The sequence below is a fragment of the Euprymna scolopes genome, chromosome 20, assembly GCF_053919585.1.
Source record: "Euprymna scolopes isolate OS-2025 chromosome 20, ASM5391958v1, whole genome shotgun sequence".
Lineage (NCBI taxonomy): Eukaryota > Metazoa > Mollusca > Cephalopoda > Sepiida > Sepiolidae > Euprymna > Euprymna scolopes.
In genome coordinates, this window is record NC_136501.1 from 83,302,709 (window position 1) to 83,319,809 (window position 17,101).

The following is a 17,101-nucleotide window of genomic DNA, read 5'->3' on the forward strand; positions in this document are numbered from 1 at the left end:
TATTTAACTGTTGTAAATTTTCAACAAAACGGAAAAATCTGAATTTATTGTTTTGAGGAAATATTGCGTTTTATGGGGAAAATACAATTCAATGAAACAATGGCTCGATAAATGTTATTCGAATTCTGCTCGATTTGAAACAACAGTTAAAAGGTGATATGCTGACTTTAAACACGATCACGATGACACAAATGATGTTGAACAATCAAATCACCCAGATTCGGCAAGTGTTCTGATAAAGATTTAAAAAAAGTCCACAAACTCATTCTGTTCGATTGTAAATCCAAGTTGTGTGAGGAGCTGAAAATATTTTAAAAAAATCCCCGGTGTATTCATCATTCTGCATGAACATTTGTCAATGAAAATCTGTTTCAGGTGTTGTGTTTGCTTACAGCCGACTAAAAATAGCGTTTCCATGATTCAATACATCAATACAAGACAATGGAAAAAATATGGACCCAACAGTTTATTCCAGAGAGAAATCAGTAGCCAGTTGAGTTGATAATAAAGCTATTCAAAGCGGCCAAAAGCGCAAACATCAAAATTGTATTTTCTTGAGAAGGAAAGGGCCATCAATCGCTATTAGATGGCATTATTTGGTACGTTTGAAAGAAGAAATCCCCCTCAAAGGTTGCAATAGGAAAACAAAAATGTCCTTTCATCAATATAATGTACTTTGTCACAAGTCAATTGCGACGATGGCAGAACTGCATAAGTTGCATTTCGAATTGCTTCCACACCCACCTTATTCTCCTGACCTGGCCCCAGCGACTACTGGCTGCCTGAGGACCTTAAAAGAATGCTTCAAGGAAGAAGAATTGGCTTTAATGAAGAAATAATATCAGAAACTCGAGAAATGTTTGGAGGTTAAAAACGAATATCTAAAAAGTTGAATTGTTAGTGTTGAGAGTATGTTGATGAATAAAATCGAATTTTACCACAAACATTTGTTTTGATAGTTTTATGTGATTTATTGGGTGATGTCTTATAGTATCGATTAAGTTAACCAGATACAAACAACTGTCGATTGTAAATCGAATTCTGAATTTCGAAAAGAAAACATACAAGCTGAAACTCACCCTTGGAAGGCGCCTGCGGCATGCACATATACTGGTTGGCCATTCACAGACATTTTAAATTTTTGTGCACCGTAATACCAGTAAAGGTTGTGTAGACCCACCATGAAGGCGAACAGAACCTGTGAATGGCAAAAAAATGTAATGCGAGGAAGACAAGCAATATTATTGCAAGTAAAATTCTTTAAGCATTTCGATGATTGTGTGTGTTAAGAAAAAGGGGTTAAAAATAGACAAACCATAACTGATACCAAACGCAATAAAAAATAGACAACATATAACTGTTACCAAACGCAAGGAAACTTACTCTTCTACTTATCTATATAATTTTCACACGTGATTACTGATTATAAAATATTTATTATTCATGCATTTGTTATCGCCCCCAGCGCATGACTGCCAATTTTGGCAGGATTTTGTTCAGTACACTGCAATGTATATTGAAATAAAGAAAAACTTAGACACAGTTTCAGTAAGTTAAAAGTATACAGATCAATCGAAACTAAACTGATAGATGAGAGTTATTGATTTCATTATTCATTCGATTTTTCTAATTGTCAAACATCTGACAGCGAACCTTCACTTCAAGTAAAGAAACACCACCATCTTAAATTCCATTTTTTCTAGGAAATGATGCAAAATATAAAAAAACAAAGAAATATGCACTTAAAAAGTTCCAAAAGTGAAAAACTATGCAGGTCAATAGAAAATTAAATCGTCTTGCGTTTGGTAAAACTTATTTGTTGTCAATTTATTTTTCACTCTTTTTTCTTGTTAACTTATCAAAATGTCATTAGCATTTGATTAATTTTCTTTTATTTAACTATTTAATAAAATTGCTCGAAAAATGCTTGTTTAAAGAAAGTATTTGACTCATGATCTACATATACACTGTGATGTCGACTTTATTTTATGTATTAGATATTAATATTTATAGCATCTTCGTTTACGAGGGGCGTGCAATAAGTAATGCCCCTGACCCACTTCCAATTGTCTGATCTAGCTGAAATTTTGCATGTGCAATGATATATACGGGTTATGTGACAAATTACAGCTCTGAACTAATTGTGGTTTCTGTTTTACAGGTGTTTGAACTGAGTCAGGTGTGAAATGGAGCCTGTTGAATGTCAAGCAGTGATACGGTTGTTGTATTTGAAAGGACGCACACAACAGGAGACTTTTAATGAAATGAAAAAAAAAAACTTATGGTGATAATACCCCATCATATGACCTTGTAAAACGCTGGCATCGTGGAATCAAACATAGCCGGAAGTCTGTGGAAACAGCTCCCAGACCTGATCGCCCCCTTCTGCCATTGATGAGGTATCTGTTCATCAAGTTGAGGCTGCCATTTTGGAAGATCGGCACAGTACTATTCGCCAAATAGTCCAAGATGTCAAGATAATTACAGGGCCTGTGGAAACTATCATTCAAGACCATTTGCATATGCATAAGGTGTCTGCCAGATGGATTCCCAGGTTGTTCACACCATTCCAGAAGCGAGAACGCGTCGAGTGCTGGAGGATGAATTTGGAGATGTGCCAGGAAGATGAGTCAAAGTTTTTCAAAAGACTGATTACACAAGATGAAACCTGGGTCCATCACTATGATCCAGAGACCAAAGCCCAGTCAATGCAGTGGAAGCACTTGGACTCACCACCTCCAAAGTAGGCAAGGGTGCAGCCCTCCTTTGGCAAGGTCATGCTCACAGTCTTCTGGGACCAGGACGGAGTAGTGATGACAGATTTCCTGGCAAAGAGTACCACAATTACAGGAGCCTATTATGCTTCACTTTTGAGGAAATTAAGGGAAGCTATCAAAATCAAGAGGCGAGGCAAGATCAGCAAATGTGCCCTCCTCCTGCAGGACAACGCTCCGGTGCACAACTCGCATGTCGCCAGATCAGAAGCACGGGCGTGTGGTTATGAAAACCTCGCCATCATCCCTACTCTCCTGACCTTGCACCCTCTGACTTTGACCTCTTCCCAGCCATGAAGTTGTTTTTGAAAGGAAAGCATTTCCCAGATGATGCAGCCTTGATTTCTGAAGTCACGTTGTGGTTGGAGAACCAAGTTGGGGTGTTCTACAAAAACGGTCTCCACAGCTGCATCAAACGATGGGTGAAATGCATAATTCTGTGTGCTTCCTATGTAGAGAAAGACTAATAACTGTGTCAAGTTTCGTTGCTCTACTGCTATGGGAAGTGGGTCAGGGGCATTACTTATTGCCCGCCCCTCGTACTTCTTTTTTTTCTTTATATTTTTATATTCTCGATTTCTCTCTCTCTCTCTCTCTCTCTCTCTCTCTATATATATATATATATATATATATATATATGTATATATATATGTATATATATGTATATATGTATATATGAGTAGAGAGAGAAAGAGAGAGAGGAAGAGATAAAAAGAAAGAGAGAATATAAATATAAACTTTTATTCCTCATCTTATATATATATATATATATATATATATATATATATATATCAGAGAAAGAAAATTAAAACTGCAAGTTGAAATTTACAATCAAAATTTATTGTTCGACTGAATATTCCAAAAAACAATTTACAAATTCCTTATTCAACGGAGTTTCAAAGAATGATATTCTTGCTAATCTTGTCATCAGAGGGCAGAAAGAAATTAGCAAATTATATTTGTAGCAATGCTAGAATTTGCTGGTTATGGCATTAAGTGAAACCGCAATTTATTATAGTCATAAATTGCCAATAAAACAAGTGAAAAAATGTTGGATATGTAAAAAAAAAATAAAATAAAAACAAACCGCGCATATTATTTCAGGTTTCATGAAGATTTTCTCAAGGTAATCCGAAAGGTGAACATAATTCTTTAGAGAGAATGAAGTCCAAAATTAAATCCAGTGTAATGTAATAGTCCGGTTGGAAAGACATTACACTGGATTTAATTTTGGACTTCAATCTCTATAAAGAATTATTTTCACCTTTCGGATTACCTTGAGAAAATCTTCATGAAAGCTAAAATATTATACGCGGTTTGTTTTTATTTTTATTTATTTATTTTTTTTACATATCCAACATTTTTTCACTTGTTTTATGAAAACTGAAATATTATGCACGGTTTGTTTTTATTTTTTATTTACATATCCAACATTTTTTCACTTGCGATTTTTCACTTTGAGAAAAGTTTGGTCTGGCTTCCCCTCGTTATTATTTTTTTATTTATTTATGTACGACTTTTTAAAATGTGTTTTTGCATTTAACGATCTCCGCTATGTTTTAAATAGTATAGTCTACCCGTTGGCTCTTAAAAGGTTACATTAAAGTTTAGGAAGGGGGTTCAGTTTAACATACAATGTTCTGGTGAATCGATTCCCCATTTTCAGAAACGATTTACAGCCCCGACGTTGGCTCCTTCACCCATCCCCGGCCATCATCATCATCATCATCATCATCATCATCATCATCATCATTTTTTGTCTTCTTTTATTTTGTGGTCTTTCACTTTGAGAAAAATTCGGTCTGCTCCCCACCTCCGTCATTAATTTAAATTTAGTTTACCTGTTGACCGTTAAAAGAGGAGATAAAAACTGTTCAAAAGTGAGGAGTGAAAAAATAAAAGTAAAGAAGCAGCTAAAGCACTACTGCAAGCACTAATTAAGGAGTCCCTACAAAAATCACTGCTAAAACCAAGTTTCTACCTCCGCCTTTTTTTTTAAAAGAAAATATTTTAAAATAAGGCCTGAAAAAAATCATCAAAATCCACAGGAATGCTACTAAAAGCAGTAAATGTAGTTATAAATATGATTATAGTTATATAGTGCGTATTTGTAGTTGAATCAGATTTTTTTTTAACTCGAGTGGATTAAATTACATTTATTATTTGCAAGGAAAACATGTTTAAATGAGTTAAAACAAAACAATATTGTTGAACTTTTTTGTTTTATGTTTTGAGTTATGTATATATATATATATATATATATATATATATATATATATATATATACATATCTGATCTGAGAGTTGTATGTATATATATATATCTGATCTGAATTATATATATATAGATGTTGTTTGTTGTTGTTTTTGTGATACGTTTTGAATGAATTCAATTATTTACGAAAATGCATTTTTACCTAAATGCGAGTTGGGAATAATTTTCCCTTTAACTAATTTAACATGGGGCGCGGCATATATATTATTTTTAAAATATAATTATCCACTGACGCGTGTTTCGTCGTCTACCACTCATCAGAGTGGCTGAATCTAGCGAGATTTAAAATGTGTGTATATATATATATATATATATATATATATATATATATATATATATATATATATATATATATATATATATACCATCAGTCTCTAGAAGAATTTCTGCTCTTTCTGCTGATAAAAAACTTTTAATCAAAATGCTACTTTCTTCAATAATGCTTTATGGAACTCAGGATACAAGGAAAACATTAAATACAACAATTATGCTCCTCCTTCAGGCCGCCTTAAATCTGTAATCACACACATTATGACTCGTAAGAAACCAGTTCAAATAACAAGATCTGCCGCTATCAATAACAATGAACCAGTCTATATTTATACTCCAAACCAAAATACTAATCGCAACGCCTCTAACCCACCTAGTCGCATCATGAGAAAGAAAAATATTTGGTTTAATCCTCCATTTAGCCTAAATGTCAAAACTAATATACCTAAGGAATTCTTCAACATTGTACAAAACTCTTTCAAATACCCACACAGATATAGTTCTATTTTCAATAAAAATTCAATCCGGATTTCTTATTCAACAATGCCTAATTTAGCACAAAGAATCTTAACATCTAATAACAAAAAAATTAAATCAGCCCCAAAAATCCCTTTTCCAATTAAACCCAAAACTAACTGTAATTGTAATAACAAACATCTTTGCCCACTCAATAATGATTGTATCCATAAAGATGTTATATATTCTTGCACTATTACTGAGCTCCCACGCAATCCTCCCATAACAGACACTAATATTTCGTCTTCAAGTTATTCTTCTTCCCATCCTCCATCTGATATAGTTACTAATCCAATACACCATTCGAGCAGCCCTTCCATTTACAATCATATAACTAGTAATAATAATAATAATAATAATAATAATAATAATAATAATAATAATAATAATAATAATAATAATCATAATATTAATGAGAATAATAATATTTCTCCTAACAGCCATCCTAACACTAACAACACTCATTATCCCCTCCAAAATAGTCCTCATACAGACATTGTCCCACCATTTGTTGAACACTATGAACAAAATTCAAACTATTTAACTAATACAAATTAGCAAATTAATATTAATACCAGACCTCGAGCTTTTAATGAAGTACATACATATATCGGCGCTACTTCAACATTAATTAAGAAAAGAATATCAAACCACATTTCTTCTTTTAACAACCATAATTCTAATAATAACCAAGGAATTCTCTAACCACTTTAATTAAAAAAAACTTAACTCTAACAATACTCCCTTCTCAATCAAATGGACTATTATAAAAAAGTTAAGTCTTATACTCCAGGCTCTAAGTCATGTCGCCTCTGCACAACCGAAGCTATAACTATAATTACTTCCCCTCAAAGTAACAATATAATAAATTCTAAAAATGAACCGATCTCTTTCTGTAAACATAAGTCCAAATTTAATTATGGTAATTTTGTAATTACATACTTTTACCTTTTATATAGATATAAAATATTTTTTCTTTTTTCTTTAACTTTTTCGTTTTTCGACATACTTCTTAATACTTTATAATTTAATAATCCTTTATTTTAATTCTTTATCTCTTCTTTGCATGGCCGGTTTTATATCTGCATTTTCTGTTTTATTCTTTAAACTTTCCTATCTATCTAATATATCAATCTACCCACACTTTCATATCTTGTATGCATATTTACTTAAATTTTACCATATGAATTTACTTTTTTTTTCCTGAAATTGCAGATACCGGCCATCTTCTCCCCTTAAATAATTTTTATTTTTTATTTTTTATTTTTATTCTTTTTTATTCTTATTTTATTTTATATTATATATTATATTTTATATTTTATTTTCTATTTATTTATTTATTATATATTTATTTATTTATTTTTATTTCTCTTTTATTTTAGTTTCCTTTTAGTGTCGTTTAATAACTCTTGCTGACATTTTTTTAAGTGATGCCTTGTACATTTCAGTTGACTTATATTATTTTGCCCTATATATATTTTCGCGCCTTTAACATTTCCTGTCTGGGTCGTTTTGACTTTTGTTTCCCTTTATTTTATATTTAACTTTATTAATTTATTTTCAGATCCTTTTTATTTATAGTTATGTCTCGGAAGTTGAGTGAAAAGCACATCTTATTTTTCTTTTATTAATATTATTTTATTTTTTTCCTTGTACACATGTTTGTGAATTATTCCATGGATTTCTGCCTTTGGATTATTATGGACCATCTTCTTCCAATTACGGGATTTCCTTGGATTTTACTTGTACAAATGGAAATTCTTTTAACTTTCTTGAAGTTTTACATTTGGATTTTACCGTCACTGGATTTTTTATCTTCCACCAAACCATCCATTCATGTGTAATCACCTTTTTCTTTACCATATTCCCTCTGCTTAACTTATTTTGTTTTCAAGTAAGATCTTTGACTTACTTGTTGTTTCATCAAATACTTCTGCATGCAAAATCCGATCCTGTATTTTGCTAATTCCTACCCTCTGATGAGAAGGAGAGCATTTCTTCGAAACACCGCGGATTAAGGACTATCCATTTATCTAGTGTTTCCTTTTCAGATTAAATATGTTTTTAACTCATTTCAAAGTATTTTTTAACATATTTTATTAACTGTTTGCTTATATATATATATATATATTTTAAAATAGCAATATTTCTTTCAACTTAAAATGGCAAATAATTGAGACTTGCAAATCATATAAACCAGGAAATAAATTTTGTACATTATGTACAAAAGAAACCCTAAAAATTTTAAAATATGAAGATATAAAAAGCACAACCAAACTAGTAAATTCAAGACACGAGCTTCTATCATGTAATCATAAACGTTGGTTTAAATTTAATAAATATAAACCACCTTAAATCATTAAAAATTACTCATTAGTAAAAATAGATTTTTTTTTTAATAAATTAAGTTAAACCAATTACCGCCCTTAGACTCGTAAATCAAATAATAAATAAAGCCATGACAATTATCTCCCCTTAAAAACTTGCAAAATAAATACTCTCTCTCTATAGATATTAACTGTAGCGTATTTAAATCAAAATACGCTAACGGAAACAATTTACTGCACGAGCGTCGCCCTTTTAAAACTCATCATTCAATAAAATAAAAAGCTATAGCAAACATCTAAATGACTACTTTAAATACAGTTCCTGATTTCAAAAAAAGAAAAACCAAAAGGTAATTATATATCTATATATTTTTAAATCAAATTTATTATGTAAATTAAAAAAAAATATATTTTTTTCTACTCATTTCTATCTCTAACCTATACCAATTTTCTTATTAATTTTCTTATAAATTTTAAATCCAAACCTTTTACTTCAATTTTTCAGATTCATCTGCCTTACTTTTAATGCTAGGTTTATTTTTGGTGTCTTTTCAATTCAATAGAAATCCTCCTAAATTTGCTGATGAGGAGACCGTGCTTACCAAAAAAACTATGTATAATTGTTCTACGTGACTTCATGTATACCACAAATAAAAAGCACGGATTTCCGGAACGATCGTACAGATAATTGACTTTGTTGTTGTTCCTTCTTATGAAACTGATTTTAATTTAATTAAATTTTGATTTTTAAATTTTAAAAATTTTTAAATTATAAATCACATTACTTAATATATATATATATATATATATATATATATATATATATATATATAGTCATCTACATACAGTACTGTTTCACTATTTCACAGCTCATCAGTGCGGCTAGACATGCAACTACCTCAAGCCAGGATTGAAACCCGACCGTTTGTACGACAGTCAAGGCTCCTAACCACTACGCTATTGGCGGCTGCTGCGTGAGTTATGAGTTTAACAATATTTTGACATCGTCCGAACTACCTCTGCTCGATTTGTTTACACAAAGAACATCGCTTATACGCTAATGTTAATTTGGGTATCACTTCTCAATATGCTCAACTCAAGATAAGGAGCAATATAGTCATCCACATGCAGTACTGTTTCGCTGTTTCACAGCTCATCAGTGCGGCTAGACAGGCAACTACCTCAAGCCATATATATATATCTGTATATATATATATATATATATATATATATATATATATATATATATATATATATATATATATATATGTATATACGTTTTATTTTTATTACCGTTTTTTTTCTGTTACATTTTTGTTTCAGCTACGCGACCGTTTTTTGCCGTTATGTAGCCTCCTAAGACTTTACAGAAAAGTTCGTTTATGGTGGAATGAAGGAATGAATGATGTCAGGGGAGGGGTGCGAGAAAAGCGGAAAGAGAAAAGGGAGAAGGTGGGAGGCGGGGTGCTCGGTCGGTCGGTAATGCTTCAGTTTTGGAGTTCAAGAACATTGTGGTTGTGGGGGGGTCTGGGAAGTTCATCTCTGGTGTGGCTAAGGACATAGGGATATATGGAGGGGTAGGGAGATATGAAGGGGTAAGAAGAGTTTGGTTACTTTAAATTTCGGGGTTTGAGGTTTAGGTTGTTGGCGTCTCGTTAGTGAGATGGTTACCTGGTAAGTATGTCTTGACCTGTAGGGCGTTCGCTTAGGCTGGAAGGCGGGGGTGGGGGCTACGATTCGGTTTATCTATTTGGTTTTTATTTTTTTTATTTTCTAATATATTTATTTTTTGTTAAGTGCTTTGAGAAGGTTAGCCTTGGGCTGTACGCGCGAGCACACACATGTGCGCATACACACACACACACACACACACACACACACACAAACACACACACACACACACACACAAAGAACCGCGCGCATGTATACATAAACCTCTGCCTCAACATGTAAACATCTAAACACATGCGCATATGCATACATGCATACATATACACCCGCATTGCTCCCGTTGACCTCAATTGACCGTAAAGTGTTAAGTTGATTTACGTGTGCGTAAGCATGGATGCGCACATATACACACACACACACACACACAGAGACACCCATACGTCTATGCAAGCGCATACATGAGCCTACCAGCGTATATTGATTCAGACATACATGCATTCCCACGCATATATGCAAGCATACGCGCACATACAGATACTTATACTCGTGAACACATACATCGACATACACACAGCTGCACGTTCATACATACATATGTGGACAGCAGGTAGCGGGCACATATACTCTTGCATACACATACATAGGTACGTGCATATATCGATACCCTCATGTACACACGGACACACACATGGACTCATACATGCATACACACACATAGCCAGATATACAGACAGTTATTGGTATAGACATATTCGTCTACACAGATGTAAATCTAAATTCCCGTGTTAAATCGTGGAGGTTGCATGTAGGGTGTGCTGGGGTTGGGTGGGTGAGTTGGGCTAGGGGGAGGAGAATTGACGCCGATTATTGGGTGGTTATGTGGGATAAGGTTATGGGGTGTTCAGGGTTGGTGGTGATTGAGGGTATGTGTTACTTTGTTGGATTTAGGGGGATTCTTGGGAGAGGGGGTAAAGTGATGTAGGGTGTAGGGAGAATTGGTTAAGGGGGTTTAGTTGAGTATATGTTATGGTAATTTGGTGTATGTGGTAGATGGTTGTATTAGGTGTATAGTTTAGGTGATTTAAGGTGGTGTTGTCTAAGGGATGTGTTAGAAAGTTGTATAGTTGCTAAGGAGGTGGGATTTGTAATGCCTACAATTTATGGTGGTTTCCTATGTATATATATATATATAGGGTCCCGATTTCGAATCTCGCTAGATTCAGCTACTCTGATGAGTCGTAGACGACGAAACACGTGTCAGTGGATAATTATATATATATATATATATATATATATATATATATATAGTGCTACGCAAAAGTATTGGTTACATTACATTTTTTTCTACATAACTTTACCTAAAATTTGGTTAGTATATTCCTATTCTAACTTATATTTGGGATAATGAAGAAAAATACAAAGTATCCAATACTTTTGCGTGGCACTCTCTCTCTCTCTCTCTCTCTCTCTCTCTCTCTCTCTATATATATATATATATATATATATATATATATATTAGTGATGGGATGATTTCAACATTTCTCCGATACAATCACGGATTCTGTTCTAAATTCCCAATTCCGATACGAGTACCGATTCTGATTCAGATTCTTTTAAACTTTCTCAATATTCAATTAGAGATTTGTTGTTGAAGAAAATGTTTTGCTTAATTACCCAACGTAATGTCCATATTTACATTTTGCAAAATGTCAAATGTACACTGGAGTAGTGGGCGTACATTACCTGAATGAATCTCAAAATATTTTTCTCAAATGTTTTCCTGCCAAAGAATGTTCATATTTCTTATCCTAATTATTACATTTATTGGTTAAATGGATTGGTTTTACTGTAAAAAGAAAAACATAATGCGAAAATACTACTACTACTACTACTACTACTACTACTACTACTACTACTACTACTAATAATAATAATAATAATAATAGAAAATGTGTATTAGTATTCCTATTATTAAAAAAGTGTAAATTTGTAAATCAATTTTTGCAATTTTCTGTATAATAACATTTTTTTTTTCAAAAGTAAAATTAAAAGTAGTGGCCGCCAGCGATTAAGTCATTGAATAAGGTTTCCATTTTCAAGACTTAAAAAATAAGTTGAATTATGTCAATATGGCAGTGGTAAAATTTTATTTCGACTTTTTATACATTTATCATAAAATAATTATTAAAAAAAATGCTTTAATTATTCTTTTTGGTGTTTCTATAAAATTTGAACTTAATCAAACTGTCTTTTTAAAAACTAAAACTAAACAAGCTTAGCCCTATTTAAAACTAATAGAATCAACGATCCTAATTTTCCATGTCAAAGTGCCATTTTTACCTATTTCTTAAGTTTTGCCATCTATATATATAAAAGGCAAAAATCGGTGTGTATGTATGTATGTATGTATGTATGTTTGTTTGTAACGCTAAAACTTTTGAAAGACGGAACCAGAGTTGACAAATTTGGTATCATATTGCACCTTGATCACCCGGATGACAAATATCGAAATTTCACGTCAAACGGACCAGTAGAAAGGGGTCAACTGATCGTTTTTCTCCTAGGGGGGCCCCCAAAAAAACCTGTCATTTTAACGTTATTCAATACGTGTCACGTGACGTGACGTCAGCTCAAACTTTTGACAGACACAACCAAAGTTGACAAATTATGTATCATATTGAACCTTGATCACCCGCATGACAAATATCGAAATTCCACACCAAACGGACCATTAAAAGGGGGTGAACTGATCATTTCTCTCCTAGGGGGGGCCCCCCAAAAAACCTGTCATTTTAATGTTAATATTACATAATCCAAAAACGCTTAGTCATGTCACGTGACGTGACGTCAACATCCAGTAATGGCGAAGAAATGTAAACAAACACTTTGTTTTACCGATACTTTTGTAATTTCTCTTCTGCTTTGTTCTAGAGATTATTAAACTCCATGACAATGTCTCCAACGTATTTAACTGGTTAAAAATAGTATTTATACAAGAGTTTTAACGAAAAATATCAGGAAAAAATGTACAGGAATAAAAAAAAATTCAGCTTTCAAAATATTCGTCGATAAAAAAACCGATCTTTATATTTACGCTAGCCATTTTGTATATTACCACGTGACCTGCTATCTCTTAAACTGGAGGGGGGGGATCCACTTGAATCCAACAAAACCAGTAATTTTTTTTTCTATTATATATACATCATTTTCTATAAAATTAAGTGTAGACTTTATAATTAAAACAAAAAATGTTATTCATACTAAAAAAAAAAACGCTTAGTCATGTCACGTGACGTGACGTCAACATCCACTAATGGCGAACAATTGTACCTATTTACTATGCCTCCCCACGGGACAGAGTTAGACACCAGGGTCGTTTTTTAACGTGGAGAAAAGGTACAAAAATAAAAATTGTCTCAGTCGTGGAGGATTTCTCCTCCACCGAAAGAGAACAAGAAATAGAAGTGCAGCATCTGAAGAACAGATACTACACTTTGATCTTGACCAAAAGGCCAAGAATGCGAACAATTGTAAATAACAACTTTTTTCACAAAACCAACACCGTCTTTCTTTTTTTTCTCTCTCTTTCTCTCTCTCACCCACTTACTCTTCCCTCTCTCTCACCCTCTTTCTCTTGACGTCACACCACTGTTAAACTGTGGGGGGGGGGAACACATTCCCAGGCATTATCTCCTATAGATGCACATTTTATTAGAAATTCAGCTTTCAAAATATTAGACGATAATAAAAATATAAAACCAACACCCTCTTTCTCTTTTCTCTCTCTCTCACCAACTTACTCTTCTCTCTCTCTCACCCTCTTTCTCTTGACCTCCTACTACTGTTAAACTGTGTGTGTGTGGGGGGGGGAAGAGGCAGCTTGAAAACCAACAAAAACAGTGCACAGTTTCCCAAGCATTTGGGGTGGGAAGGGGGGGAAGAAGCCGAGCGCACAGTTTCGTGTGAGAGAGAGAGAACAATTCTCAACCTATATACTCAACAAATTTTTTATCTACAGATTTGAAAGTTTGTATATAGGGTATTCAGACATATGGAAATATATCTAGCATAATCTATCTATTATATCTATAAAAGTGAAAATGTGTGTGTGTGTGAGGTAGCCAGAGAGAGAGAGAGAGAGAGAGAGAGAGAGAGAGAGAGAGAGAGAGAGAGAGACAACAATTCTCAACCTATATATTCAATACATTTTTTATCTACAGATTTGAAAATTTGTATATAGGGTATTCAGACATATGGAAATATATCTAGCATAATCTATCTATTATATCTATAAAAGTGAAAATGTGTGTGTGTGTGTGTGTGTGTGCGTAAGAGAGAGAGAGAACAATTCTCAACCTATATACTCAACGTATTTTTATCTACGGATTTTAAACTTTGTATATAGGGTATTCAGACATATAGAAATATATCTAGCATAATCTATACATTATATCTATAAAAGTGAGAATGTGAGTGTGTGAGAGAGAGAGAACAATTCTCAACCTATATATTCAACAAATTTTTTACCTACAGATTTGAAAATTTGTATATTGGGTATTCAGACATATGGAAATATATCTAGCATAATCGATCTATTATATCTATAAAAGTCAGAATGTTTGCGTGTGGTTGTGTGTGTAAGGTTGCGAGAGAGAGAGAGAGAACAATTCTCAACCTATCTATTCAATAAATTTGTTATCTACAGATTTGACCATTTGTATATAGGGTATTCAGACATATGGAAATATATCCAGCATAATCTATCTATTATATCCATAAAAGTGAGAATGTGTGCGTGAGAGAGAGAGAGAGAGAGAGAGAGAGAGAGAGAGAGTAAGTACAATTCTCACCCTATATATTCAACAAATTTTTTATCTACCGATTATAAAATTTGTATATAGGGTATTCAGACATATGGAAATATATCTAGCATAATCTATCTATTATATCTAGAAAAGTGAGAATGTGTGTGAAAGAGAGAGAGAGAAGAGAGAGAGAGAGAGAACAATTCTCAACCTATATATTCAACTAATTTTTATGTACAGATCTGAAAATTTGTATACAGGGTATTCAGACATATGGAAATATATCTAGCATAATCTATTATATCTATAAAAGGTAGAATGTGTGTGTGTGTTTGTGAGTGAGTGAGTGAGTGAGTGAGAGAGAGAGAGAGAGAGAACAATTCTCAACCTATATACTCAACAAATTTTGTATCTACAGATTTGATAATTTGTATATAGGGTATTCAGACATAAGGAAATATATCTAGCATAATCTATCTATTATATCTATAAAAGTGAGAATGTGTGTGAAAGAGAGAGAGAGAGAACAATTCTCAACCTATATATTCAACAAATTCTATCTTTACAGATTTGAAAATTTGTATATAGGGTATTCAGACATTTGGAAATATATCTAGCATAATCTATTATATCTATAAAAGTGAGAATGTGTGTGTGAGAGAGAGAGAAAGAACAATTCTCAACCTATATACTCAACAAATTTTTTATCTACAGATTTAAAAATTTGTATATAGGGTATTCAGACATATAGAAATATATCTAGCATAACCTATCTATTATATCTATAAAATGACCATGTGTGTGTGTGTGTGAGAGAGAGAGAGAGTCAGAGAGAGAGAGAGAACAATTTTCAGCTTGTGTGTGTGTGAGAAAGAGAGAGAGAGAAAGAGAGGAAGGAAAATTCTCACCCTATATATTCAACAAATTTTTTATCTACATATTAGAAAATTTGGATATAGGGTATTCAGACGTATGGAAATATATCTAGCATAATCTATCTATTATATCTATAAAAGTGAGAATGTGTGTGTGAGAGAGAGAGAAAGAGAGAGAGAGAGAACAATTCTCAACCTATATATTCAACTAATTTTTTATCTACAGATTTGAAAATGTGTATATTGGGTATTCAGACATATGTAAATATATCTGGCATAATCTATGTATTATATCTATAAAAGTGTGAATGTGAGTGATGGAAAGAGCAAAAAATTCTCAACCTATATAACCTATAAAAGTGAGAATATGTGTGAGAGAGAGAGAGAGAGAGAACAATTCTCAACCTATATATTCCACACATTTTTGGGCACAGATTTGGAAATTTGTATATAGGGTAGGCAGACATATAGAAATATATCTAGCATAATCTATCTATTATATCTATAAAAGTGAGAACTTGTGTGTGTGTGTGTGTGAGAGAGAAAGAGAACAATTCTTAACCTACATACTCAACAAATTTTTTACCTACAGTTTAGAAAATTTGTATATAGGGTATTCAGACATATGGAAATATATCTAGCATAATCTATCTATTATAACTACAAAAGTTAGAATGTGTGTGTGAGAGAGAGAGAGAGAGAACAATTCTAAACCTATATATTCAACAAATTTTTTATCTACAGATTTGAAACTTTGTATATAGGGTATTCAGACATATGGAAATATATCTAGCATAATCTATCTATTTTATCTATAAAAGTGAGAATGCGTGTGTGTGAGATAGCGAGAGAGAGAGAGAGAAAAAGAGAGAGATAAAAATTCTCAACCTATACATTCAACAAATTTTTTATCCACAGATTTGAACATTTGTATATAGGGTGTTCAGACATATAGAAATATATCTAGCATAATCTATCTATTATATGTATAAAAGTGAGAATGTGTGTGTGTGTGAGAGAGAGGACAATTGTCAACCTATGTATACAACAAATTTTTTATCTACAGATTTCAAAATTTGTATATTGGGCATTCAGACATATTTCAATATATCTGGCATAATCTGTCTATTATATCTATAAAAGTGAGAATGTGTGTGATAGAGAGAGAGAGAACAATTCTCAACCTATATACTCAACAAATTTTTTATCTACAGATTTGAAAATTTGTATATAGGGTATTCAGACATATGGAAATATATCTAGCATAATCTATTATATCTATAAAAGTGAGAATGTGTGTGTGTGTGTGAGAGAGAGAGAGAGAGAGAGAGAACAATTCTCAACCCATATACTCAACAAATTCTTTATCTACAGATTTTAAAATTTGTATATAGAGTATTCATACAAATAGAAATATATCTAGGATAATCTTTCTATTATATCTATAAAAGTGAGAATGTGTGTGTGTGTGAGCGAGAGAGAGAGAGAGAGAGAGAGAACAGTTCTCAACCTATACATTCAACAAATTTTTATATATAGGGTATTCAGAAATATCGAAATATATCTAGCATAATCTATTATATCATTAA

The 17,101-nt window shown here is 32.5% G+C and overlaps 1 protein-coding gene and 1 pseudogene across 11 annotated transcripts in view; both read right to left on the minus strand.

Moving 5' to 3' along the window:
* The window catches only part of LOC145241503 (short transient receptor potential channel 7-like), a 979,843-nt gene that overhangs the window by 87,741 nt on the left and 875,001 nt on the right, over positions 1 to 17,101 (minus strand). For all 11 annotated transcript variants that reach the window (XM_080104523.1, XM_080104524.1, XM_080104526.1 and 8 more), the window contains one exon: positions 1,080 to 1,198. In XM_080104523.1, coding sequence (XP_079960649.1) covers positions 1,080 to 1,198 — 119 coding nt within the window. The remainder of the gene's footprint in view (positions 1 to 1,079; positions 1,199 to 17,101) is intronic.
* LOC145241821 (U2 spliceosomal RNA) lies at positions 13,224 to 13,357 on the minus strand (annotated as a pseudogene).